A 27418-nucleotide genomic window follows, 5' to 3' on the forward strand; every position below is an offset into this window, starting at 1 on the left:
GATCGGTGTGTAGAATTTAGTGGCATCTAGCGGTAAAGTTACAGATTACAACCCACTTGCCTCGCCCTCCTATTGCCAAATGTGTACCAGACCATGAAAGCCCTTATCTAAAGCCAGTGTTTGGTTTGTCCATTCTGGGCTACTGTAGAAACATGGTAATTCAACATGGTGGACTCCATGGAAGTGTAGATATAAACGGTTCATTCTAAAGTAACAAAAACACAACGTTTCCTATATTCAGGTTATTATACACTATTGAAAACATTCACCTTTGAATATTTTATTCTATTTCTGCCAATAGATCCTCTTAAATATTACACACTGGACCTTTAAGCTCAAGCTGATATACTCAAGTGTGACTTTTCAAAGCTCCTCCAGAACCACAGACATTATACAATTATTTTCATAGGCTGTGCTGTACTCCTAGTGACTAGTAAATTGAATTTGACATTTAAAATTGGTGGAGTGTCCTTTTAAATAATAATATTAGACAACTCTACTGATTAATTGACTCCATATGCAGTATTATTACATGGGTGAAACATCAAATATACTTTTAACTCTCTGCTGTTGTGTTATTCCATATGATGTAATGTCCCCGCTTTGTGTGCTAATTCTCTACATGAGCCTAAAGTGTGTGCTATTTCTGCAAAAGTGCACTTTTCCATGTGGGAAATTCTCTTCCTGCAGTGAAATAGATTATGCATGCACATCCATGTGTACTCACAGATGCCTGTCAGATGTAGAAGCATAAGTCAGGATGATGAAATATTTCCCTAGCACTTCTAGCCCCTTAAAACTGATTTACTTGTCAAACTCAGAAAAGACTGTGCCCTCTCATTTTTTATAGGGTTTAACAACAGGAAGTTTTTTCACCTCAGAGCAACTGAACACTCAAAAGGTCAGGTCAGACAGGATATATGTTGGACACCAGCTGTCATTTGAATTGTTTAGGGATACATCTGCTGTGCAGCAATGGCAGTGATGGCTGACCTACTGAGCCAAGTGCATTAACAGAGGGAGAGTGTGTCTATGTTCTGCTAAATGTCCTTAGATTTGTCCCAGCGTATACAATTAGGGAGTAATATTAATGTTTCATCCTCCTTTGTAGATACTGATTGTTGGTTGTTCAGTGTCTTTTTATACTACTCCTTGAAATGTTATCGGCCTGATTCAGTCCCTGTGATGCCTTTTGTTGACAGCTGGCGATCCGCCCGAGGAATTTTTAGACTTTTAGTTGAGTTGAGTGTGCTGTGTTGGCAGGCAGCGACTTACTGTACAGTACGAGTGGAAATTGAGAGGTTAGAGTCTGTGGCTGCTTCATGACTTTGATTTGTCATTGCCAAAGTCGGATGTGAGCTGCGAGCTGCGAGCATCTTCCTGCTCTCGCTGCTAAGGATGGTTGATCAGTTCACCTTATTCCCAAACGGACATTCTGAAAGTTTTTTCTTCTTCTCACATCAAAGGCTCTTTGCCGAGGGGCATTTGTGTTAAGGCCATTGCTGTGTCGTTGTACCTTGTGATGACAGTTCTGCTGAGTTTTCTTAAACTAATGCAAAATGCTTTGGGGGCTGTTCTGTCTTTGATGTGTACTTTTCTGATAAAAAGTCAGCACTGATGTTTCACAGTCACACAGTATTACATTTTACTCTGCAGAAAAGATAAAATAACAACACATCACCCCAAACTGTGCCAGCAAATTCTGCCAAAGTCAAACTTGGCTGTGCTCATCAGACCGCCCCTGGGTGGTGTGTATGTGTCAGAGATATGGTGTAACTGCAGGAGACGCTCTGCATTTCTCACAGTGAAATCTGTCCTCTACCTGAGACTCCAGACTGGAGTCAGATAACCACCACTGCCTGGTGACCTCAGTGTTTTCACTGACCGTACAGACTTTCAAGGCCAGAGACACTCAGCCACCCAAAGAGCTGAGAATCTTGAATATTATTTATTGATGGTGCTTAGTAAATTGTGTTCTGCATGTTACTTTAAACATGCAGATGATTTTAGATTATTAATATGGTCAACTTGGCTGCTGCAGCAGCATTTTAAAGAAGGAAAGATTTATACAAGCTTTTACTTTGGCTCAGAGAGGCTTTACTTTGCTTGAATAGAAGAATGTATATGCAAATGTGAGACTTAATTTGAGAAACAAAAGCAAACTGAAGCTGCAACAGCTTCAGATTTACTCAGCAAAGTGGTCTCTTAGTGGCTCACTTTGATATCATAAATAAAGTATTGCATTAATGTCTAATTGGGCTGAACCTCTCAACCTAATTCACTAATGAGATTGAGCGATTTCATTCTCAGTGACAAGATATATGTTCCCATCTCCACATTACACAGATTAAATATTGAGCTGGACTCCATTAGTTATATTGAGCGTAGTGAAACCAGTAACCAACCCAGCTAGCATCGCAGGTGAGCCCCTCTGAGACTGCACAGTGAAGACGCAGGACAGCGGCAGGCAGGGAACGATCTCAGGACGTACTCTGCTGTATTGTCTCTCAACCTGAAATGAATGAAACTTTCCCATGATGCACGAGGGACATGCACTCTTAGTGATTAGACTGTCCATCAGAAAACAAGCTGAATGTCTGAAAGAAGCCAGTTACGACTGGATTTGTACTCAGAGATGTGTCATACAATGCAGAGGCTCAGTGTGTGTGTGCTCTTGTACTTTATTGTCACTGTGGTGATACTAGTTTTTGAAAAAGTGAGGACATTTTGGGCAGGGTTAGATATTAGTTTTAGATTAAGGTATGGATACACACATACTCATATGTTCAGAGGCACAAATGTGTGCATGTGTGCATGTAATAAATTAAATGTTAAAAGGTCCAGATTAAAGAACATAAATAATTCCTTAAAAGGGACTTAAAGGGTCAGTTTTCCTAAATTACAAAAAACATACTGTGTTTTCTCATTGTTGTCTAGAGGTGATTGGCCATGCAGATAGGTTTGTCTCAGTTTGGTGGGTTTCCCAGAGTACGAGAAACATGCTGCTGTTGAATTTTAGCCACGCTTATTCATTTTACTTTGGTTTAGGACCAAATACCTGTAGCTAAAACTACTGACATTCCCATCAGCCTCAGGTTGTGTTAAATGCCAATTAGTGGATGTAAGCACAACCTGTTAAATTAAAATGGTGAAAATAGTGAACCGAGCCGATGGGGTTTTGTTTGTTTTGGGGTTTTTATTGTAATTTGGTTGAACTGGCCATTTAAGTAACTAAAATAATACAAATTCTCTACATCTGTGTTTGTAAGTTTTCGCTTGACATTGATGTACCTCTTTGCTGATGCAGTTTGTGTGAGTTCCACATTGAGATCATTCTCCTTCCAAATAACTTTTTTTCCTCTCTTGTCAAAGGCAGTATTATAGTTTGTATGGAGGTGATTCGCCTCCTTATGATTAAGGTCACATCATCTTATTTTGGCCTTTTGGAAAATAATTTTGTTTCTATACACGCTGGCTTAATTTCTACTGTGTATCTATGAAAATATAATAAGGTAACCGAAAATGTAATAGACCAACACAAATTAAATTTTGTTAGATAATTTGGACTCATCAAACCTCTATTAGTTGTTTCATGTTGCTTTAAAAACTCACATATAATAGTGCTGATTGCCCGATGTGTAAACATGTTTTAACTGTGATTAAGTTACTTCAAATTTAAAATCCTTTTACTTGCTGTGTTTAAATGACTTGTCAGATTCCTGTAACTAATTTGAAAGTGTCTAGTTTCATGAACTGTCTGCTTGTGTGCCTGACTCTCAGTGTCTTCCTCTGGCATGATTTTAAACACACACAGTTTAATATTTTTCCACTGTGGATGTAGTTTCCTCCACCTCTCTGTCATAAGTTTTGGTTCTGCTGCTAGCATGGAATATTTGATGCTCCGAGGTAAAGGGCCCTTGAGTATTGTATTTCAGGTCATCCATTACCATAATTGCTTTTACCCATCAAGTAGGCTTTCCTTATGCAACCTGCGTTTAAATGTTTAATTACATTGTTTTGAGGTAACAAACTTTGTAACTGCTTTTGACAAGACGGGTTTGTTGTTTAAAATGTAAAATAAAACGCTGCTTGTGCTGTGTGCAAACAATAGATTTGACTGCTTTCAGAGCCGTAACTCTGTAAGTAAGAAACCATAGCAGAGTGGAGTCACAGCTTGTGTTTCCGTGTCTACATTACACTCACTTGGAAAGCCGAACAAGACGAGCTGTGGTTAGAGTTACACACATCTCTGACAGATGTCAGTTTGTTAAAGGAGCTCAGTGTCGCTCATTTGATATGAACAACTGCCTCTGAAAATTTAATTCATGTCTTTTCTGTGTTTGGGGGAAACTTTGATTGTAGCTTTTAAATAAATATAAATGAGGCTTTGTGGGACAGTTGTAGCATTTGTTTCGGGACATGCGTTAGTTGTAGCTTTTTGTTGTAAAGTGCCATCTTGTTGACAGTTGATATTTCTTTCACAGTGGATGTTGGACATATAATTGGCTCAGAAGCTATAATAAGCATGCACTGTGGTTTAGTGAAGTTTGTGTGTTAAAGTGAAGCAGGCGGCTGGAGTGTCGGAGTGTCTTCAGAGCTGTCAAGCTGTATGTGGAGCACTCATGTATGTCTGTGAAAAGTAGTATCATTGATTTTTCTATGTGCTTTCTTTGTCCTTGAACATTTTGTAAAGGGGATTTCGCTTCGATGAGAAAAATATGACTGTTTCAGCAATTCAATTTTTATGTAACATATCACTGCTAAATTTACAATCTAGGTCACTGATCCCATTAGCCCTCCAGGAGTAGGACAGTTTTTTACTTCAATAATGAGAAATTTCAAATTGAACTAAATGGAGACTAGTTGGCAAGATGCCGGGTCGTGATGTGTATGCCTCCAGTGTGTGTTGAATATTTTGAACAATTTATTTCTCATTGAATTAAAACTGCAGTTATGACTGATACATCAATATATCCAGTATATTTCAGGTCTAAACAGCTTGGGGACTGTACAAAAAATATTCAGGTGAACCTTATGTTTGAGTTTTAAAAAAACAAGACTCTCCCCAGGGTTATTGACGTTTTGTTTGACACATCCACCCCCTTGATTTCTCAACTCAGCTCTGATTTCAAGCCTAATATGTTAATGGGTCTGTCATTTTTACACAGCCTGAATTGCACATTAGCAAGTGGAATTAGCAATTGCCAGAATTATGATTAACAACAAATAGTGCATTTTGGTAACAAAGCATTCCAAATGCTCTCTGCGTTTGAACCGAGAGCTACTAAATTAACAGTTCTTCTGTTACTGAATGAGTGAACAGGGCAAGGTCGGCAGCTCTGTGGTTGTCATATTCTCACTTCACCCATTAGTAAAACAGGCTGGGTTGTGATTTATAACATAGAAAAACTTTATGATACATTTAACTTCACAGTATAGTTAAAGAATAAAGGTGACTGTTGGTTTGTGAGAAAAATTATGCTTTATGTTCAATCTGTAGTAACTCTAAAGATCTACAGTACATCTTCTCTTTCTTGTGTATTATATTGACACAACTATAAACTAGAAAATAAAGCCCTGATAGAGACATAATTGTTGTCATCTATATATGGAGCACACACATGTTTTTGAAGTAGTCAATATGTTTTACAGTAAATCCTGTAAGAAAAGGAAGGAAGGAAATTAAGCATTTTATATGTATTATATATATATCTATATCTGATATATATGATATATCTTGGCCATGGAAGACCCTCCTTGGCTGTCCCTTTTAGCAGAAAGAATATATAGATAACACTCCTCCTTTTCTGAACCATCCTCCCCCATTAATCATTTTTGTACAGTCCCTAACCCTTAAAATATATACTAAATTCTTCTTCATGTGTAGTGCCAGCAGGTATTTGGGCAGTGGAGAAAAAAATCCAAACTGCACACTTGCACACTGAACTGACCGGTGCCCGATCTAATTCTTAGAGATGCCAACTGCAAGAAAAGACATTGTATTTGTATGTGCATTTTTTCATTTTAAACCCAGAGGAGTCACTGCACACAGCATAATTCATTACGAAGCATATCAAGGAGGTTTCTGACGAAATGTAATCATGTGCAGCTTTTCTTTTCTCTCCTTTAGAACGGCTTCTGCTCTCATGGCAAAAACAGCCACCAGGAAACCTCGCTTGTATTTGCTGACAACAACATTTTGTGAAATATCTGCTGCCAGTTGTGACGGCCTGTACGCAGGCGGAGGACCTTGAGTTGATTGAGTGGATAGAGAAGGAGCAGCTGTGGAGGAATATCAGTGTGGTGTGTCAAAAAGAGGAGTTATTGACAAATATAAGGGAAGCTAATACAGTTTGATAGTATTTAATCCTCAACCTACTCCAGCAAATGTAAAATCCGATGAGAGGAATAAGATTGTAAGCATGATCAGGGCTCACTGTGAATGAGCTGGAGGTGGCGGTCATAGGCTCAGCCGTTAGTTCAGGGTGAATACACTGAGCAGTGAATCTTGTGGCCAAAGATGAGCGTGGATTGGATTGAAGGTGATGAAGAGATGGGATGAACAAGAGGAGAGAGCAGCAGCAGCAGAGGTGACCATGTGAGGAAGCTGGTGTATACGACAGAGGACAGGGTGGAGAAGAGTGATGGGGGGTGCTGAAATCCACCCACTCTGAAGTCCCCAGTGGAACGGCCTACCTTCTGGTCGGGGTGGCCAGGCGACCAGAACCTAATGCTAATGTGGAGGCGGCAGATGTTCTCATCAGTATAACGCTTTGAAGTTGAAAATGCTTACTGCATGCTGCTAATGTAACACTTATTTTTTATTTTTTGTAAGAGAGAGAAACAGAATAGCTGGGAAAACTTGGCAGAATTCAGTCCTAGTGGATACACACATGTGGCTATTTGGCCTATCCTACTACTAATCGTGTACTTTACATTAATTCTTGCAATTTATTGTGTAGTTTTTAGTTTAGTTTTTATATCACAGAGCCCAAGGTGATGTCTTCAAATGTCTTGTTTTGTTCAAGCAAGAGTCAAATACCCAAAGATATTCAGCTTACAATTATATAGATAACAAAAGAATAAAGAGATCAATTAATTGACTAATGGTTCCAGCTTTATTTCTTAATTGTATTCCATCCATTTCACTTTAATATGAAAAAGCTTAAAATAATAATAGATAATAATAATAATTTATCACTGTGATTTTCATACCGTACAGATATTAATAGAAACAAATAGCTTCCAACAAGCCAGAACAAAACACATGAAAAAATATGAAACACCAAGGTATTCTTTGTATAATGTATTCAGAAAAACAAAGGCATGATACATCAGTGTTGCAGCCTTCATCAGATACCTTAGGACACATCTGAGGGCCATTTTTGGCCTTGAAAGAGTGTAGCGTTCTCCCTTTATCATAACAGCTATTTATTATTTTCTTGGGCAGTACCTCCTCCAAATGTTGTTTTGGATCAATTTTATTCTCTTAAAAATGGTCAAAAAATAATGTTATGTAAATATATAATTTGTCTTAACATGGGAAAAAAAACTATCAAGGTCTTTAAGAAATGTGACTCAAAAATGTGATTTAATGACTCAAGGCTTTTGTGACTTATTGTTTAATAAGATTTAATAATTCCCTGTAGCTTTCTGTGTCACCATGATGAAAATGTTAGATGTTTTATACCCTCCACTGGCCTCACCATGCCCTTTCCTTGCAGTTATTTATGGTGGACAATGCAGCTGATGACTGGAGGATAGCCATGACATATGAGCGCATCTTCTTCATCTGCCTGGAGATCTTGGTGTGCGCCATCCACCCCATCCCAGGGAACTACACCTTCACCTGGACGGCACGCCTGGCCTACTCCTATGTGCCATCCAAGACGGATGCGGATGTGGACATCATCCTGTCCATCCCCATGTTCCTGCGGCTGTACCTCATCGCTCGTGTCATGCTGCTGCACAGCAAGCTCTTTACAGACGCCTCGTCCCGCAGCATCGGTGCACTCAACAAGATTAACTTTAACACACGCTTTGTGATGAAGACCCTCATGACCATCTGTCCCGGCACTGTGCTACTGGTCTTCACCATCTCGCTGTGGATCATTGCTGCATGGACTGTGAGAGCTTGCGAGAGGTGCCTGGATCAGTTTCTCACGCTATGCTGCACTGCTGAGCATGAAACATAGATAAGGCATAAAAATAGATAATGTACACACTTCTTAGCTCACTCTGTGTGAACATCAAGATAGAAAGATTTATAAGAAAAGATTATAACCCTCTTTAACAAACTATTTAATCTTACAGTACTTGTATTTTTCAGGTTTTTTAAAATGAGAATCAGTCATAAGGTGTAGCTGGAGTGCATCCTTTTTTTTCCAGGTGCATGAAAGTCAACATATTGCATTTATTATTTATTACAGGTACCATGACAACCAGGACATAACCAGCAACTTTCTAGGAGCCATGTGGTTGATCTCAATCACGTTTCTTACCATTGGATATGGGGATATGGTCCCAAACACATACTGTGGGAAAGGAGTCTGCCTCCTGACTGGCATTATGGTGAGAAAAGCAGACTGAGTGCTCCAGTTTTTTTTTTTGTTTGTTTGTTTGTTTTTTGCCATTCAATTTTTGTGAAAGACTGACAGAAAGTAACTAACATGCTACTAATATTTCATGACTGGAAAAAAAATTGTTGAAATGATAGGTAAAAATTCACATTGTATATTTGTCCATTCTTGTTATTTCACAGGGTGCTGGCTGCACTGCCTTGGTGGTGGCTGTGGTGGCAAAGAAACTGGAATTAACCAAAGCTGAAAAACATGTCCACAATTTTATGATGGACACCCAGCTAACAAAAAGAGTAAGCGAAAGCTCCATATTTAGTTATTTTGACATCACAGATACTTCACCTTTCTGTCTTCTTGACCAAATGTTTTCCCTTTTTTTTGCACTTTAGGTGAAAAACACAGCTGCGAATGTTCTCAGGGAGACGTGGCTCATCTATAAGAACACCAAACTGGTGAGGAAGATGGACCACGCCAGAGTCAGAAAGCACCAGAGGAAATTTCTCCAAGCCATTCACCAGTATGTACCACGCTCTTAACCCTCACCACTCATGTTGGTCTAATACCTTTTATCCAGCAGTGTATTCACTCGATGCAACACCAACCTGAAATCTGAATTGTTTGACACCTGTAGCAAAAATATGTGCTCATATTATTGAAGGATTCTGACCATATTTCACCTGACCTGACTAACTTTAAATTTGCAGATGTGACAATGAGTTGGCCTGTTGATTCTGCATCATTAAAAATGGTAAAATATGCAAGGGGAATAAATTTATGTAAATATTATTCACTGATACAGTAGAGGTTCTTGTAATCCATTTGGAATAGAAACAGAATTGTCAGTATGAAAGTTACATATTCTATTTGTGTAAAATGGCTTTTTTTCTGAATGAGAATTCGAAACCTTCCCATAACATGTGGGTATATTGTGGAAGTAGTCAGTCTTTCAGCAGCCTCAGAAGTATTCCTGAAAAAAAAAACACATTTTACCTTGAAATATTCTCGAGTTACAGATTTCACAGCAGTATGATATTGATCTCTCTCCTTCTCTCTCACCTTTTGCTGTCAGATTGACTCTTGTGTGTCTCTTTCGCTGTATGTCGGCTTGCATGCTGACCTCAGGGGTTGACACATGTGGGTTTCTACTTTTCTAGCGGCTGGTCAGACACTTACCTGTCAGCTAGTCTTTTAGTGGGTCCCCAAGGACTCCCGAAGTGCTATCCAACTCCAAAACAGTATCGATTTTAGCCTCACCACGCTCTTGTTTTTCTTCAACCTACAGTGTTTACAAGCACATGCACCCTGTGGCTTTTTTCAATAACTGGCAATCAACCTAGTGCTTTATTAAAATAAGTAACTAGATGTACAATGATTTTGGTATTATGTAGCTTTATGCTCAAGTAAAATGTCCCCTTTTTGTATGTTTGTTTGCTTTCTGTGGTTTTATGTATGTATATGGGTCTTCGTGGTCTCCTGTGTGCAACTTTGATTTGCTCATGAATCTTTTGAACATACATTTATGTTTTAAAGACATTGGGATGTTTAATTACAAGGTCGAGAAATACACAAACTGTCTGCTGCTGCTGCAACCCGCATCCAGGTTTGTGCGCCACTTAATAGCGTTTTGTCATGGGTGCTTTGTCGAGTCATTATGCCCTTGCTGTCATGTTCAGGCAATTTGCAGCGGTGACGACAACGTCTCATGTCCACCTCCTGTCCTTTAGGACAGCCTGATAATGAAAATCCCTCGGAGCTAAAGCAAAATCTATAAAGAGCCAGATTCGGTGGGAAAAAGTCACGTCCAGCTCTGTGTGCAAGGACATCTACTCAGCATGGTGTCAACATCCTCCCGACACACCTTGATCCTATAAAGATTCTGTTTTGTTCTGGAGGTCGTGTGTTTACAGGCCTTATCTTGGAGAGTTTTAAGTTTTGCCTGTAGCCTATAGTTGCAGGATGTGAGTCACAACTCTGGATTGAGATGAATATAGGAGAGGAAGCAGCCTGACAGCGAGCAGATCACTCAAGTGGAGGGTTGGAAAAGGCCTACAGCCATCCTTGACCTGTCACGAGGCGATAGTAAACATCAGATCAGATATGACTGTGCCTGCTTCCTCTGGTCAAAGCTGCAAGACAGTGTGAAAAACTTTCTTCTCAGAGATCCTCATCAGTCACTGTAAAGGATGTGAGGTGTAAACAGTTGTTAAATAGAGCCATAGATGCTTTGAGTAACTGTAGTCAGTGTTGGTGAATGTTTACTGTAGTGAACAGGAAGGTTGTTTTGATTCACTGTATTCCTGATAACCAGGGCTAGTGTGGAAAAAAGGAGATTAGACTCTAGCTGCTACCACAAACACAAAGAGATAACACACGGGTTACAGGAAGAAATAAGTATAAGAATAAATTGTTGCTGCTGTTCGGAGGTGAGGTGAGTGTAGAGATGAGGGTTACAGCAGCCAGACTTGAGCAAACAGATTTTGCCATCTGAATATGTTTATCTGATGTTGTAATAATTCATTTGTCTACTTCATGTTTCCTTTTTTCCTGTTTGTGTCGACACAATGCAATAGAGCTCGAAAGTAAGTCTTCGCCTCACATGTAGATACAGACCTGTTGTGTGCATGCTAACGAGAGCTTGTCCTTGAACCCAATAATGTGACTAAAAAATTACACTCCCTCATTTGATAAGTGAAATTCATGCCACAAAAAACGTTGTAATTGTTTTACATGACACAATTGTAATGTCACCAGATTATTTTCATTTACTGCTACAAAGGTTTTTTATTAAATGTCTGTTTAACTGAGTAGCATGTCAATTTGATAAAAATACACATTAGTCTCACATTTTTCATTCAGTTTGCAACATTTTGTGATCCAAGCTTTAACGAACCAGCACAAACACGTTTTACTCTTCTTATTGACACATGCTGCACACTGTAAACACACCTACAGATGCATATAAAATGAATTTCAATTATCGGTGATGGAGGGTGTTTTTCTTTCCATTTCTGCATGGATGTGATGAGAATTTGATCTTTAATCAGAAAGCCACTGATTAAACTCCAATCAACTGTGCTTTCACGTACCGAAGGATGATGACTAGAGCTCTACAGGAGACAGACCTGCAGTAGTACAAGTATATGATTTATAATATCCCTCAAGTCATGTTATACAACTTAGCAGTCATGTTCATACAGATCGGGGCTCAGGGTCATCTTTCGGCGTGTGGAACCATTGTTACGCCTGTTACTACATTTGCAGCCACATTTCCGCCATTTCTCTGTTGGATGACACAGTAGAAACGACGCTGATCCGGTGTTATCATGGCTGGTTAACAGCATAATAACACAGATATACAGCTTTCATGCATCTCTGCACTAAGAGGAATTAGCAAGAGTTGGCAGTAAACACAGTTTAAACACTCCTGAGGTCATTCGGATGGTGCATTTTTTACCACACAACAGGCATGATGTTGCACGCATGCAACCAAATGTCTTACAGTATGTTTTAGGCCATTACAGCTTTTAAGTCAAGCATCTCAGTGCAGTGAGATCCCCTTTGGGAATGCTGTCCCTTTCCATCCACAAGGTTGAAGTGGGAATCATAGAAGCAGGACAGTGAGTGCTTGTTAGCTCAGAGATCAGTGGATTGGAGAAACAGCAAAGTGACCTGAGAGGAAGGTCAGGGTAAAGCCTCCGAGCAATCCCGTTTGAGCCCAAGAGGCTGCGACTGTGACCGACAGCGTAAAGCTGTCAGCAGGGGCGGAAAAAAACAAAAAACAGACAGTCTGCAGAATGTTCACCGTGTCCATTAAGCTGAAGAAAAATTTGCATTTATCTCAACAATGAGGTAAACGGAGGTCATGACAAAGAAAGCAAGTCAGGGGGGGTAAAAAATATGGCGCAGCACTAACTGAGATTGCCTTGACTGATTTAGAGGGGTACTGAAAAGCTTAGCATAGCCGTTTTCCCTGATGAATAGCAAGCAGATTTAAAGTGCCCATTCAAAAGGAGAACTGCCCATGAGGAGTGATTGACTGAGGGAAAGAGACATATAGAATATAAAAGACAGGGCAAGTAGGCTTCCTCGTCCTGACCTCGAGCTGCCCTGTGCTTCGACCCCATCTGACAGCTATTGGTCATCCAACTATGAAATGCATAATTTTAACAGGTCTTACATCAACTGCAAAGTCATGTAACATTGAATATCTGCTATCTTTCATCATTTCAGAAACCTTCCTTTCTTTTTTCATTTAATGACTTTATAATAAATTTAATGCAATAGTACCCTGTACTTGTCTTTAGAGTCTGCTCTGTATGAAGCATTTCAGTCCTCAGTTGTCAGGACATCTTCCCCTGCCTGTAGTTTCCTTTAGTGACTCTTGTGGCACCCTCTGTTGGTCTAACCTGTCATCTTCGCTCCACATCTGCCTGTCTGCAGGAAACAGAGAAATGATCCTGCATTGCATGAGAATGGGTGTATCTCAGCTAATTGTCAGACTCCCCAAGGGCCCCTTAAATCCCTTCTCGATCTTCATTACTGTTGTGCCTTCAACTCACACACAACCTAATGATCAACACACACTCAAACTGCGTTCATGTATCAGTTACTTATAGGGCTTTTAGTTGTTATTATTATTATTTCATCACAATATAAGGCTCTGGCAAACTTGCCCTCATGATGTTAGTGTGTGTGTTGTGCCCAGTTTAATTTAGCATGCGTGGGTGATTCAGGAAAAAAAACCAACCTCTTTAATATCTCGAAACCACGTGTGGTCGACACGCTACAATACTGCACAGTTGCTGTTTTTGAGCCCCCTGAGAAGATGAGTAAAAACAGCCTAATTAAACAGGAGATATGAATTATTTAAGCATGTTGTATGGTGTAGGTGAGTTCATTTTTGCAGACTTCACAAGTAGCATTTTCGGTTAATGAAAAAGTCTTTTCATTACTTTTTTTAAAAACAAGTAATGTAAGGCGGCAGATTGTGAAGACCTTTTGATTTTTCTCAATTCTGATGTCACATTTTTAATGTTAATACTGGATATTGGAGTGACTAACTAATTCATAAACTTCAACAGAGAAAAGTTGGTTTAACCTAAAGGAGAACTTTAACTATGGGCCTTTTTTTGGTGTTTTATAATCTGGCATATCAATTAGCTATAGGACCTGATAAAGGATGTTTACTTCAAAGGTGCTCTGATACTCTCAGAGTCCTCCTCATTCCTTTAGTATGGTTGTATGTATGTTTTGGTTGAGTAGGACGTAGAGCTGGTCTCATTCTCCTCAGTGGCAGCTCTCCTCCCCCTCTGTGGTCTCCTTTCCACTTGCATGCAGCTCAACCAAACAGACTGACCCCTGCATTTTCTACACACATCCTGTGCATGTCCTAGGAGTGTTCTCCATGTGTATGCCTTGTGTGTGCACAAATTTAATGATAAAATTCTGATAGCGTTAATTTAATTTATTGGGTTCTGAATGGTCTTGTGTTCAGATTGAGAAGTGTTAAAATGGAGCAACGCAAGCTGAATGACCAAGCAAACTCACTAGTGGACCTTGCTAAGGTAAGCTAGACTAACAGTCTACTGCTGCATTGTACACTAGGATAGACAACTATCCTGATAAGTTTCTTTCCTTTGTGTGATTGAATTCAATGCATGCTAGCTCACTCGCTGAATTAGTTGTGTCTTCTAATATAATCAAAGTCTACAGGTGTCAAATAAACAGACAGGCTGTTCACAAGGTGATTAAAAAAAGATCTGTGTGCTTTTTCTGGTTGTCTGTGCTCAGCTGAGATTCTCCTATTTTGGGTTTGAAATAATAACATTTTATTTTACAGTGTAAACTACTATCCCCAGGACACATTCAGCTGAAAATTACTGAATGAGAGTAACAAGAAACCCCCTTTTGTGTCTGTGCCGTTTTCCATTTTATGTATTCTCTGATGTTTGTCTCCAGATGCACTAAACAGAAGTTGACAAACCTTAGGGAAAGACCAGGCAGTGCGCCAGCCTGACACAGCAGAAACAGTAACCTGGGAAGGGAGACACACTGTGATCTGATGATTCAGCCACAAGTAAAGGCAGAGAAAGAGAGGAGAGAAAGGCACAGCGCTTTGACATTCAAAAGTACTCCACTGTCAAACTGGATTCAGGCCAGCGTGTCATGAACAGTATTAGTTAATATTGCCCAATCACCTCGTGCTGTAAAACAGCAGTGAGAGTTGGGATGTGACATTGGTTAAGGTGGCTTATAGCCAGTGGCACTCAGCTGGAGTTGTAATCGTTGTTATAAGAGTCTGATGCCATAAGAGGGCAGTGTAGCTTCAGTCCCTTTATGCTCCCAGAGGAAAGATGGAGCTAAATAGAGCTGAACATATCATTGGCAGCTGCATCACCACTGCAGTGCAATGTGAAATTCCTCAGATCACAGTGTATCCCTTAACTCATTATCTCCCCTACCTAATTTAGGATGTTTTTTTTTTCAATTTCATTTGACTTAAGTGATGCACTGTTAGGCTGAATGATGTTTCTTTCAACAGCATTTTCTTCACTTTTCTATTCATGCTGAATTACATGTGAAATTGCTGTTTGAAACAATCTCTACCACTGTCCTCTTTCTTATTTCTCTCTCTCTCTCGTTCAGAAATTGGATTATACCGTCAATTAGTGGTTTTATTATACAGTTGAAGTGGATCCATAACAACCCCTATATATTCCTGCTCCATTATTTTCATCCTCTATTTATGATATTTGTTCCTTCGTGGTTAACTAGGCCTCTTTTCTCTGTCTCTAGCATTTTATGCTATCACTATTTGATGTGTTCTTGTTACATTTCATGATTTTCAGATGAGGCCCAGACTTGGGTTAGTTCAGTCCACACGTAGGCCTGTGCATGGGTGCAGTTAATTTCTTAATCAGAGGAAGAATTACGTATGTAAGATAATATATTCATCCATAAGTATTTGGTTATCCTTACGTGACCTGTTTAAGTATTGAATGGCATTTGTGATCCACTGAAAAATCAGCAAAGGACAAGAAACCAAGCCTCAGATTGGTGTTTATGTAAGTAATACAACACAGTGAAACCCTTGTCTCCAGTAGTTGTCAGGTTTAGAGATGTCAGTGCTACTTTAGTCCTCACTGATTCACATAAATAACCTATCCCATTATTCCCGCATGAAATCAGAAGAGGACAAGGTAAGTGATGGATGGCATCGCCTCTAGGCTGCCAGGGATTATTAGTCCTCTACTGAATAAAACCTCAGAAACCGCCCTCCAGCAGCATCACTCCCACACCTCATCCGAAATGTGACATGGATTTCTTAGAGTGTTGTTGACTGTTTTTGAAGACTGAACCTCTGGATTCAAAATGTGGCATCTACATGACGTATATAGGTCTGTAAACAGATGGCTGATGCATCCAAATAGCAGAAAAGCATCATCAGCAGGCACCTTTCTTGTCTCCTCAAGGTTATAGGCTAATGTACTCTGGTCTGTATGGAAGCACGAACTCTTGTAAACTGGTCATATAAAATCTCCCCTTCTCAGTCACTCTTTAAGAGAAAGGTGCTGGTTTTCAAGGTTGTAACTATTAAGCATAAAAATAACTTGATTAACCTGATATCCCCCTGACCTGCTTTCAACCTCTGCTCCCTGAGACTGGAGGTCAATGGGAGAGTCGCTGGGGAATTGCAGCCAACAAGATGGATGACATAGACGCCACGACAGGACCATAATAAAATCCTCCACTTGTAACATTTGTCAATTCAGCTTTCATGTTGATAACTGATATTTTCTTTGCTTTACTAATCAGCTTTCTCATTTGGCATTTTGTGTTAGATAGGATAGGTTCACATTTTTTCAACCGTGTCTTAAAACAATACCCACATCCCTATATGTACATTGAAAGAGTTTTTCAGTACTAAATTCCCTCTTCGTGCACCCCCAGCGTAGCTCAGCATCAAATACTGTCCACTAAAACACAAAAAGAAACCAAAAAGACTGTAACATTGACTAGATGTGTGTAACTCACACTGCTTAAGGTGAAATTTAAAATGCATGTTTATAAAGCATGGCGCTTTAATTAACGTTGCAATGACTGTGGATTCTGTCTGCCATTACTTAAACTGAAATCACTTTCAGAAACGGATCTCAGAGTGAAGGAACAATTGCAACGTTAATTAAAGCTTCAATATGCATATGAGAATGTGAGTATTGTTTTCAGACAGACTAATCCTAATTGTGTCATGCTATTAATAGTTGGTAATGGCCACTGTATTCAGATGGGGTTATTCTTTCTATTCTTTAAAGTCGGTCTGCAATCTTAAGAAACTTAATCTCTTCTATTTCCTTTCCTCTCCTTTTCAGAATGAACTCTTTCAACTACATATTTAGTAAACTATTCAAGAGTCCTTTGTTTTTAGCTGTAATAATGGACACATACAATATTGTCCACCAATTTGGACAATGATCATGCTAAGTGTGTTTCCTCTTCCCTGTTGCAGACTCAGAACATCATGTATGACATGATATCGGACTTGAATGAGAGAGGGGAGGACATGGAGAAGAGGATTGCCCTGCTGGAGACAAAGCTGGAGACTCTACTGAGTAACTTGCAGGCTCTGCCGGGACTCATCAGCCAGGTCATAAGCCAGCAGCACAGGGACTTCCTGGAGGTGCAGCTCCAGCCTTATGACAAACACAGCCCTGAGCGCTCACAGTCAGTGTCCCGACGGAGGTCGTCCTCCACAGCACCGCCCACCTCCTCCGAGAGCAGCTAGAGTCCAAGGGGAATGCCTCCACTGAAGACTTTTGCCATCATATGGCCAAGTTGCATTTATCGTAAAGCCTTATGGTTTCAATAAGTATTATCCAAATTCTGATGACAGAATCCAAGACACTGAGGACAATGCATTTTAATGGATAACTTCATGCTGTTATTTGTTTTTTATTACCTCAAAAGATGTTGTTATCCTTGCTCTGGTGACATGACCACAAAAATGGCGCTTCCCTCAGTAAAAACTAAAAGGCCTATCGATGGGGTTACAATAAGAGCTCTACTCCATCTCTATGCAGAGATAGCCAGTTTTAGGTGGCAAGGTTACCATGTGTGAAACTATTGCACTAAAATAGTGCTTCTCACTGACTTTGTGCTTCTGCTGGCGTGATTCAGTTGGCGTGTTCCTCAAAACAAACTGAGAAACCACTGAGAAATTAGTCAGGGAGCATGATAGTGATATTGAGGAAAAGTGCTGTGTTTGATGGACTGGAGTGAACTGACACCAGAAGGCAGATGAAAATCGCTCCCACACACTGACACTCAGAGATAACTTAAGCTTGAAATGAGGAAAAAAAGCATATATCTTTTAGGTTAGAAACAGCATCAAATATAGCGGTTTTCTTTTGCAGAGTGCCCCTGTAGAATGACTATTTTTGGGGAGACGTTGCAAATAATTTAATCCTCTAGTCAAAATGAATGCATCAAAATCTGTACTTGCACTTACTTTTTAATCAATGCACTTCAATGCTGACTGACGTATGATATAAAGATGCGTTGCTCATTAAAAGAAGAACATTTGAGATGTTTGGGCATGGGTTTATTATTATCAGTTCTCAAGTTGTGGCTAGTGTTGATGAATCAAGTCAAAGCCCTTTTTCTGTTTTCAAAAAGAAGCATTAACTTAGACCTGTAGAGGTCTGCAGAAATGTATGGAGTGATCATAAAGTCAGTAATTACCCCTTGTCTTGCTGTGTCTCACCTCCTGTCCTTCCTTCCTGTGCTATTTATGCTTGCTGTCACCCCAGCTGGGTAACAACAAATGCTAAACAACAACTCGCTGAAACCGTATCTACCTTTTAAAAGAAAATGCCTATTTTTATATATTTTGATGAGGACAAGCACACCTCCTACAACTAAACAACAACAAAGGGGCTGTATGACGTGACAGATTCAGCATATCTAGCATATGGTCTAATATTTCTTGGACTGGAGTTAAGGTACAAACACAAAGTCGTCTATTAGGTTCTTTCCTGAACTTGATTATAGACTATTTAAAAACTGCATTATTCTTCAGATTGCATTTATTTTTATGTTGGCTGAGCTGGAAGAGCAATACTCAAGAGCAGAACTGGTAAATCTACCTACAGTGGCTGGCATTTATTAGGTTTTAAGATTAGGTTTTAATGTCAAAAGTCAAATTAAGATATTTAAACATTTATTTAAATATCCTCCTTGGCCTTTCATACAGTCTATATCCATATCAACAGTGTGAAAAGTTATGATGTGGCCAATATACCCTCTAGAAATGAATATTCACCATATGAACGTAGTTGTTAATGCAACCCTCTCACAGAGAATAGCATGGGTCACAGGAGATCTGGTCAGCAGCAATGATCTTGTTAAACCAGCCCACCCACAAACCAACAAGTCAATCAGATGCTCAACAAAATGACAGATGTTCAGTCCACAAACTTCAGCAACATAGAAACCAATGAGAGATTATACTGTATGCGACTTAAACAATAAACAATTAAACAATAAAAATATACAATTTGACAGGCCTGGGTCCTTTTTTATTGTGTAAGAATTTGTATTAAAAATGACTTGTTAAAATGTGCACTACAGGTAAGACAATTGCACTGACATATATGTTAATCTATTTTTAAATGTAATTTCATTTAATTTGGTGTTGCAAGCTTTCTTGACTTTCCCTTGATCAACCAATAAGTGGAGACAAATTAAGGAGGTGTGCATATGTATACAGAGGGTAAATGTTCCCTACGCAGTAACTTGTAGGCATTGTAAGAGGCTGACCATCACTGGTGGAAGAAGTGCTTTACTTACTTCAGTAAAGGTAACACGATGTAAAAAAGCTCCATTAAAAGTAGAAGTCCTAAAAAAAGTATTAAAAGCTGAAGTACTCACTGTTCAGAAAAATGGCCCCTTGGACTGACATATGCAATGACATTATTAGATTGTTACAGATGCATCAGTGTGTTAACAGCCTTATACTGTTGAAGCTGGTCGACGTTGAGATAACTGGGACACAAAAGGGGAAGAAATAAAGTTCTTGGTGCTCAAACTGTTACTTAAATAAGAACATCAATGAAGTCTAGAGGTGATATGTCTCTATGGTGCAACTGCTAATAATTCAAAGACATTTGAAAGAGGCTTGTTTGGCAACAAGGAGTCCACTAGTACAATCTTTAAACAATACATTGTATTTTGTGAGCTTATCATGTGTTTTTATGTGTCTTAATTTGAAAAGCAATAAGAGATTTCAGCTGTAAAAAAAAGAAAATGTAGTGGACTATATCTAGGTATATAGTGTGTAGTGTAGAAGTATAATGTATCATAAAATAAAGATGAAAGCATATATTTTACTATGTTTATTGTTATGCACCAATATAACAGGCAAAATCCTTCTATGTGAAACCTAATTAAACCTGATTCTGACTCTGATACTTTGTCCTCTCAGTATAATGCAATATAACTCAATCATCTCCATCCAAACCAAATCTGATTATGTGTTTCTTCTTCTCAACCTTTGTCCTGTAAGTCAACGAACCGGGGCAACCTGCTCCAACCAACTCTGTTCTCGCGAGATTTCCCGCGAAGCAGCGCACAGCGGCACTTGCGTGGTGTAGGCTAGCGTGCTTAGCTACATCTAAGTTTTTGCCAACTTCCATGTTAAATCTTTCAAACTTTTTTCGGTAACGTCGGCAGTGCACAGGAACTCCAGTCACCATGAGTATACTCGCCAAAATAGCAGAGATTGAGAACGAGGTAAGGTACAAGCTCAGTGGACAGCTGGCTAACTCAATAATCGGACACGTTTTAGCTAAGCAGCTAGCAAATATTAGCCTGGCTCCCACAGCTGGGCCCCGCAGGACGCCTTAATATCTCTCCGACAGACTACAATGTGTATTCAAAAGCTGCTTCTAACTTTACCTTAACGTGCTCCTTCCACTTTCCAATAAGCTATGATGAAATACTGTGTAGATGATGGTCGTCAGCATAGATACGGGTTAGTGCTGGTTCGGTTTGATTGGCTGGAAATCAACATAGCAACCGGGTACAGTGTTAAAACTCACATCATTCTGACTCCTGGTGCCAATAAAACATCAAATATTAGTCCTGAATTAGACTAATATCAAAGACAGCTGTTTTGGGGGGTTATTTTTAGTAGCCAGCGACGTGTCACTATGTTTCCTCGCATTAAATCGGTCTAGTTTGTGTGTAACATGCTGTCTTATGCTGTGTTTTAGGCATTTGTAAGTTTTAAAAGTAGCCTTGGACAAGACCTTTTGTTAAGAAGTATAGTTTAGATCATTTCCAAGTACTTTAGCAGAGATAATACAAGAAGAAACATGCACTTAACGGTGGTTCTTAAGGGTTAGTATAAATTAACCTTAAAGAGAGGCAAAGCAAAATAAAACAGTTTACCTCCAATTAAAACAGATTAAGCACAGGTCTGTTAAGATACTATCACACTGAGGTCTGTTATATCCCACCAGCCAGTTAGATAGATTCACTGTTTTTTGAGGCTGTATTTAATCAATAGTGATCTAGGGTTGCACAGTATTATAAAAGAAGATTATATTGCAGTTGTCTTATTTATTTTACAGATATTATTATATAATTTATGATTAGTATGGGAAAGATCATTTTTGCATATTCACAGAAAAAAAAAGAATATTTTAACGTGAAATTTGTTGGAATCTTTATTTGAACAAACATGTTTTATTTTAAATCTGGAGAACAAGATTTTCATGCCAGAGCTACTGTATTTTGTCATTTCATCATCAAAAAATTGCCTCTGTGATTTGAATATTGCACATGTCCATGTTGTGATTTCAATCATATTTTGATTTACTGTGCAGCCCTAATATGAACACTGAAACTGTTCATACTGACTATTAAAATATCTCTTCCTAATGAGTGTAAGTGATGGGGGATAAAATCTACAGCCTGTGCAAAAGTGTATTCCAAAGTTGACCTAATATAAGGCTCCAGTAGTCTGAGTAAATCATATTAAGTGGATATCTCCTAAAGTCTGTCTTTTGAGTATAAAACTGGGTTGGGTTGCAGTGAGGGGTTTTATTGTGAGGCATTTTTATTGCAAAACATTCACAATAACACAATTATCTTAAGCTATAAAAATCTGTAAAAGATGCACGATGCTTCAGTTCTTCATACCCAATTATTGTGATACAAAATTGCGGAGGGCTCAGGCATATCCCAGCATGCGATGGACAAAGAGCAGAGAAACACCCTGGACAAGTGTGTTGCAGGGAGCACAAGCTGTTGTTATGGATGTGTAATCTATAGTTTTACCTGTAAAAACGGTGTTACGGTACTTCTCCTCACTGGTTACCATGAAACCTACATGCAAAAAAAACAAGTGTAAGACCTCATGCTGGTGTTGCTGCTGTGAATTGTAGATGGCCAGGACGCAGAGGAACAAGGCCACAGCTCACCACTTGGGTCTGCTCAAAGCACGTCTTGCCAAACTGAGGAGGGAACTCATCACACCAAAGGGAGGTAGTGGTGGTGCAACAGGAGAAGGTAATACTTTGTGCAGTTACAGGTTTTATTACAAACATTGTTTAAACCCATTTTCTGTCATTTAAAGCATCAAAGTTGATATTTGGTTGATTCAAGTTTGCTATTCCTTTTTTTTTTTTGTCTTTAGGTTTTGATGTTGCAAAAACTGGCGATGCTCGTATTGGCTTTGTTGGTTTTCCCTCGGTGGGAAAGTCTACACTGCTAAGTAACCTTGCAGGCGTGTACTCTGAGGTTGCCGCCTATGAGTTCACCACCCTTACGACGGTACCAGGAGTCATTCGCTACAAAGGTGCCAAAATTCAGGTACTAGGCTTTCTTATTTGTTCAATAAAGGTGTTTTCAGTGTGGTATGTTTGCAGTGTTATACTTATGTTACTTTCTTGTTTCTTCCCTCTAAGCTCCTGGATCTCCCAGGAATCATTGAGGGGGCCAAGGATGGCAAGGGCAGAGGCAGACAGGTCATTGCAGGTAAAGATGTGGTCAGTGAGGTTTCTGCTAAGACTGACAAATAAATCAAGGATGATACCAGTTTCATTGAGTTATTTCCCTACTGAAATTGGTGCAAAAGTGTTATGCTTTTCCTGTTGTTCCATTTAATGAGAGACTTGCTTTTGTCATGACTGTTTGCTTCTAATGGCAGCAAAGAGGCAAAATGAAATTTAATTAACAAGTGGAAGGTGATGTTTAGAGGCCATGATGTAATCAAATTCATTCCAGTGCTCAAATGGTGGCAGGAAAAAGTACAACGTCATGAGTGTTACTATTCTTAAAGGGCTGTGGATAAATACTGTATGCGCTACAGAAGTGATGTGAATCCTTCATGCTTTAACCAGTGTCTGCTTCTCCCTCCTCCTTTTTGCTTTAGTGGCTCGAACTTGCAACTTAATCCTGATAGTGCTCGATGTGTTGAAGCCTCTTGGCCATAAGAAGCTGATAGAACACGAGCTGGAAGGGTTTGGCATCCGACTTAACAAGCAACCACCCAACATCGGCTTTAAGAAGAAGGACAAAGGAGGCATCAACTTCACAGCTACAGTATGTCTCAAACGGAATGTGTTAAAATTAAATACAGAAATCTTAACTTCTCAAAATGATCACCTCTGAGTGAGTCACTGAAATGAATAATGCTGATTTAAGTGATGGTGTGTGTGTCTTCTACATGCGGATTGTCTAGTTGTCATTCACTGACTGATGAGCTAGAAAAGTGAGATTATCATAACGAGAACCATTACTCTATACACTGATAGTCTATTAAAGGATGTCCATTAATACTGCCATTATTCTGGCGTGTAGGATTTTAGTTGTCAGCAGTTGATTGTCAGTTAATTTTGATGATGGGAATTTTTCTGGTATCTCATTAGTTTAAACAAACACATAAAATCCTTTAATAACCGGTATGTGTGTATAAAGTTCTTTAAAGGTTTAAATTGATCTGCAGAATCGAACACATTTTTACATAACCACGTCTCATCGCCTTAGTAACAAACACTGAAACACTTCTCAATGCTGCCTTCTGCTGGATATGCATAAGATTACATTTAACTAAGTTGCTCCTGCATATTATCCTCATAGGCTTTCATTATCATTTACCTGAAGCATGATGTAAATTGTAAAATGTGAAAAATCATCCATTATTCAACCTGTTGTTGGTATGTTTAAGGTATTTATTTTTCCAATGTCTCACTGTCTTCTGTGTATTGACATCATGCCTGTCCTCCCCTGTTGCCAATCTTTAGTGTGCGCAAACTGAGCTGGATGCTGAAACTGTTAAGAGTATCCTGGCAGAGTACAAGATCCACAATGCCGACATCACTCTGCGCAGCGACTCCACAGCTGATGACCTCATTGACGTGGTGGAGGGAAATCGGTAAGCTGCTGAAGTGCTAGAATGGGCCTTTCTTAGTCATTCCCAGTGGGTGTGGCTTGTTGAAATCTTCAATCCCATTTCAATTCCCACTCCACCAATGCAGATGCATTTGAAAATGCTGTTCATGCTGTTCCAAGCAGACGTGCATTTTCACATCACTTTCACACGTGTTTAATGCATAAAGTGCAACATCTCGATAAGCAATGGCCCGTCTTACTTAAAAACCTATGGGATTACTATTTCTCAGTGTAATTAAATATAAAAACTCAACAAATGTATTAAAATTTAGAACATGGATGATGTAGGCTGGATGATGTGGGCTGGGGAGCGTGTAGTGGGTCTAGCTTGCTAGTGTTGCATATTGGACAAGGATCTTACTTCCCAGGACAGTCATTCAGCGTTTTATTGCAAGGTAACGGACATGGCAACAGCATAACCTCCCTGCATCTGTTGAGAAACAAAGCATTCACAGGGACACTCTTGCTATAAATGCTCTCTGTGCTTTCCCAGGGAAAAGACTTATATTACAGTGCCTTTCCAGCTTTGCAGCATCCCTGCCACACACATGCCTTGACAACATTCTCTTCTAATTAACATATCTACATGTAAAAATGAGTACAGAAATGTATTTGTCTTTAAATGTGACTTTACACTTTCAACTTTTACATCTTTTCCTTTTACACTTAGTGACAAAAATATAGCAAACACTGAAAGTAAAAGAGCGAAGAACGTGCATAACTTCCCAGGGGACAGAACAAATGGAGGAAGTAAAGCTAGCAGAAGTGCAACCCAAAGTCTGGTTTGTGGGTCGCTAAACTACCTGTTATGACACTTTCACAGGAAAGCATGTGAATTCTACATTAAAAAGTGTTTCCCACTAAAACACATTAACATTAGTTTGAGAAGCATAAGGGAAAATGTTTCAAAATAAAGGTCACTGCTAAATGCAGATAGGACTCTACAAGAATTCATAATGCCATGTTCTTAATTTAGCACGACATACACACTGCTACACATGCATTAAAAATGCAAGGGAAATTACTCTTGGTTTGTAGTTGTATTGGATGACTCAAGCCTAAACAGTTTACATGTAGTTTACCAGAGGATGCCTGCTGATTATGCAGCGATGCCACGAGCAGCAGCCACTCACAGTCTCTTGTCACAACAGGGTCTACATCCCATGCATTTATGTGCTCAACAAAATCGATCAGATCTCCATCGAGGAGCTCGACATCATCTACAAGGTGCCCCACTGTGTACCCATCTCGGCCCACCACCGCTGGAACTTCGATGACCTGCTGGAGAGGATGTGGGACTACCTAAAGCTTGTGCGCATGTAAGAGTTGTTCATACAGTCACCACAAGGGGGTGTGAACAGAGGTTAAAGACAGCTGGGGACTTAGAACAAGGAATCAATGTGAAATTTACATTTTTGTTGGTTCAGACTGCAGAATTTGACTGAGCTCCTGTGTTCATTTGCAGCTACACTAAACCTAAAGGCCAGCTTCCTGATTACACATCTCCCGTTGTACTCCATGACGAAAGGACTTCAGTTGAGGATTTCTGCTTAAAGATTCACAAAAACCTCGTCAAAGAATTGAAATAGTGAGTACTGTAGACTTGTTTTAAATCTTTCACTTTCTGAAGGGAATTCATTCTCTTAGCTTGCAGATTTGATCATGTGTGCCATCTTGAACGCCACGCCCTGCAGAAGTAGGTCTTGTATCTTGTTATTTGACGTTAGGTTGTTCAGTACATCACAATTGTCTTAGGAGGTAAATGTCTGTTGCCCACACATACTGTCCAAGAAATCCAATCACATTAAAGGGAGGAATAGTTAGTATTATATAACTCTAGTTTCATTTGTAGTTCATATCAACAGAATATTTAGTTTCTTTTCAACTGGAATAGTGAATTTGTTTTCACTTACCTGATGAAGATCAGTTAGATCTGTACCAATGTTATTTATTTGCTTTATTCCACACTCCAGTTAATTTATTAGCAGTGTCTTTAAGGATGACGAAGTTTCTTACTAAAAGGCATCGATGGAGTTACCTTACACCAGAATAAGAAGTGGTCATCAAACGGTTTAAAGCAACACAGCCACTGTAATCACAAATCACTGCCCTCTTTTATGCCAAGATAAGCCAGATAAGCGTTCATCTGAGAGTCCAGATTAGGATCTGAGAAGAAATGTTGCACCACCATCTCCAAATGGGAGAGCTAAGATCATCAATCAGTCGATATGTTAATGCTGCAGAGCATTACCCATCCTCCAGGGAATAAATGGGTCAAACGGTGACACACATGATTAGAAAGCCTTTGGAAGTAAAGGATGTCATTGTACCCTGTAGGTTACTTAATAGTGCAGAACCATTGCTGCTCTAGCAAAGGAAGAATAATAGTATCTGTACAAATTATTTCTTGGTGTAATTAAGGTGTCCATTACTGAATGATGAGCTCTTAAAATGAGACATGCGTCCTGTTGACTGCCTTAAAGTAATCATTCAGGTACAATCATTTATTTGTATTTATTTATTTTATGATTTTAACTATTTCTCTTTCAGTGCACTCGTGTGGGGGTCATCTGTGAAACACAACCCTCAAAAGGTGGGCAAAGACCACGTAATGGAGGATGAAGACGTTATCCAGCTGGTGAAAAAGTAAAAGGAGTGTTCACTGCATGGCCTGTATATCACAAAGTGTTCTGTACAGTTGCTCAGTAAATCACCAAACATATCCATTAGAGCATCTGTGTCATGTGGTCCCTGAGTTTTTCGCTCTAAGTTAAAAACCAAATGACATGAATGTAAGTGTCACATTTAGAAGAACCTACAGTACTTAACACCATGAATAGTTCATATTGAATACTGGTTAAGGCTTGCAATAAAATCTAAGAAATCTGTACAATAAAAACATCATTAAGGAATCTTGCTGTTTTATTCTTATGCAACCTTTTTTTTTTCTTTATATCCAATCTTGACATTTATATCATCCTTCCACATGAACGTGTATATATATATATATGAATCAAGTGTAGCCAGTTTTTAAATCCAGATGATATGCTACATGTGGTCTGAAGCGTCACAGAAATGTTGCATCATTGAATCCTGTGCTCCATCACAGTTACATGGTCTCCCTCAGAAACACACCAGCACCAACCATTTCAGTCTGGCTCAGAGGAAAAAAGAGTCTCATTTGAAAGCCCTGTCCAGTTAAGTGATTTATGTGACATTGATGATGAAGGCAGTTATTCAGGCTGGTGGCCCACCCCCTCTCTCTGGTAGGGACAGCCACTCAGGTTAATCAGTTCATTCACTCAGACGCAGTCTGGGGACATCATACGCCAGCTGTTCACAACTAACAAGACTCCACAGAGCAAAATACAGAGCACTTCATCAGA

General features: G+C 39.3%; 2 protein-coding genes across 2 annotated transcripts; both read left to right on the forward strand.

Moving 5' to 3' along the window:
• Positions 1 to 7679: 7679 nt before the first annotated feature.
• On the forward strand, positions 7680 to 18273 carry kcnn2 (potassium calcium-activated channel subfamily N member 2). The gene is made up of 7 exons (XM_035668306.1): positions 7680 to 8143; positions 8430 to 8571; positions 8762 to 8872; positions 8969 to 9096; positions 11150 to 11158; positions 14074 to 14143; positions 17086 to 18273. Exons 1-7 carry the CDS (start codon positions 7680 to 7682, stop codon positions 17359 to 17361), a joined length of 1200 nt encoding a protein of 399 aa, XP_035524199.1. The 3' UTR covers positions 17362 to 18273.
• Positions 18274 to 20178: 1905 nt separating this feature from the next.
• drg1 (developmentally regulated GTP binding protein 1) lies at positions 20179 to 26944 on the forward strand. The gene is made up of 9 exons (XM_035668496.1): positions 20179 to 20366; positions 22025 to 22148; positions 22276 to 22451; positions 22547 to 22616; positions 23014 to 23183; positions 23885 to 24015; positions 25184 to 25351; positions 25498 to 25620; positions 26583 to 26944. The coding sequence occupies exons 1-9, from the start codon at positions 20328 to 20330 to the stop codon at positions 26680 to 26682; spliced, it is 1101 nt and encodes a 366-aa protein (XP_035524389.1). The 5' UTR covers positions 20179 to 20327; the 3' UTR covers positions 26683 to 26944.
• Positions 26945 to 27418: the final 474 nt, after the last annotated feature.

Source organism: Morone saxatilis, unplaced genomic scaffold (assembly GCF_004916995.1).
Source record: "Morone saxatilis isolate NCDOM2014 unplaced genomic scaffold, NCSU_SB_2.0 Contig21, whole genome shotgun sequence".
In the NCBI taxonomy this organism is placed as follows: domain Eukaryota; kingdom Metazoa; phylum Chordata; class Actinopteri; family Moronidae; genus Morone; species Morone saxatilis.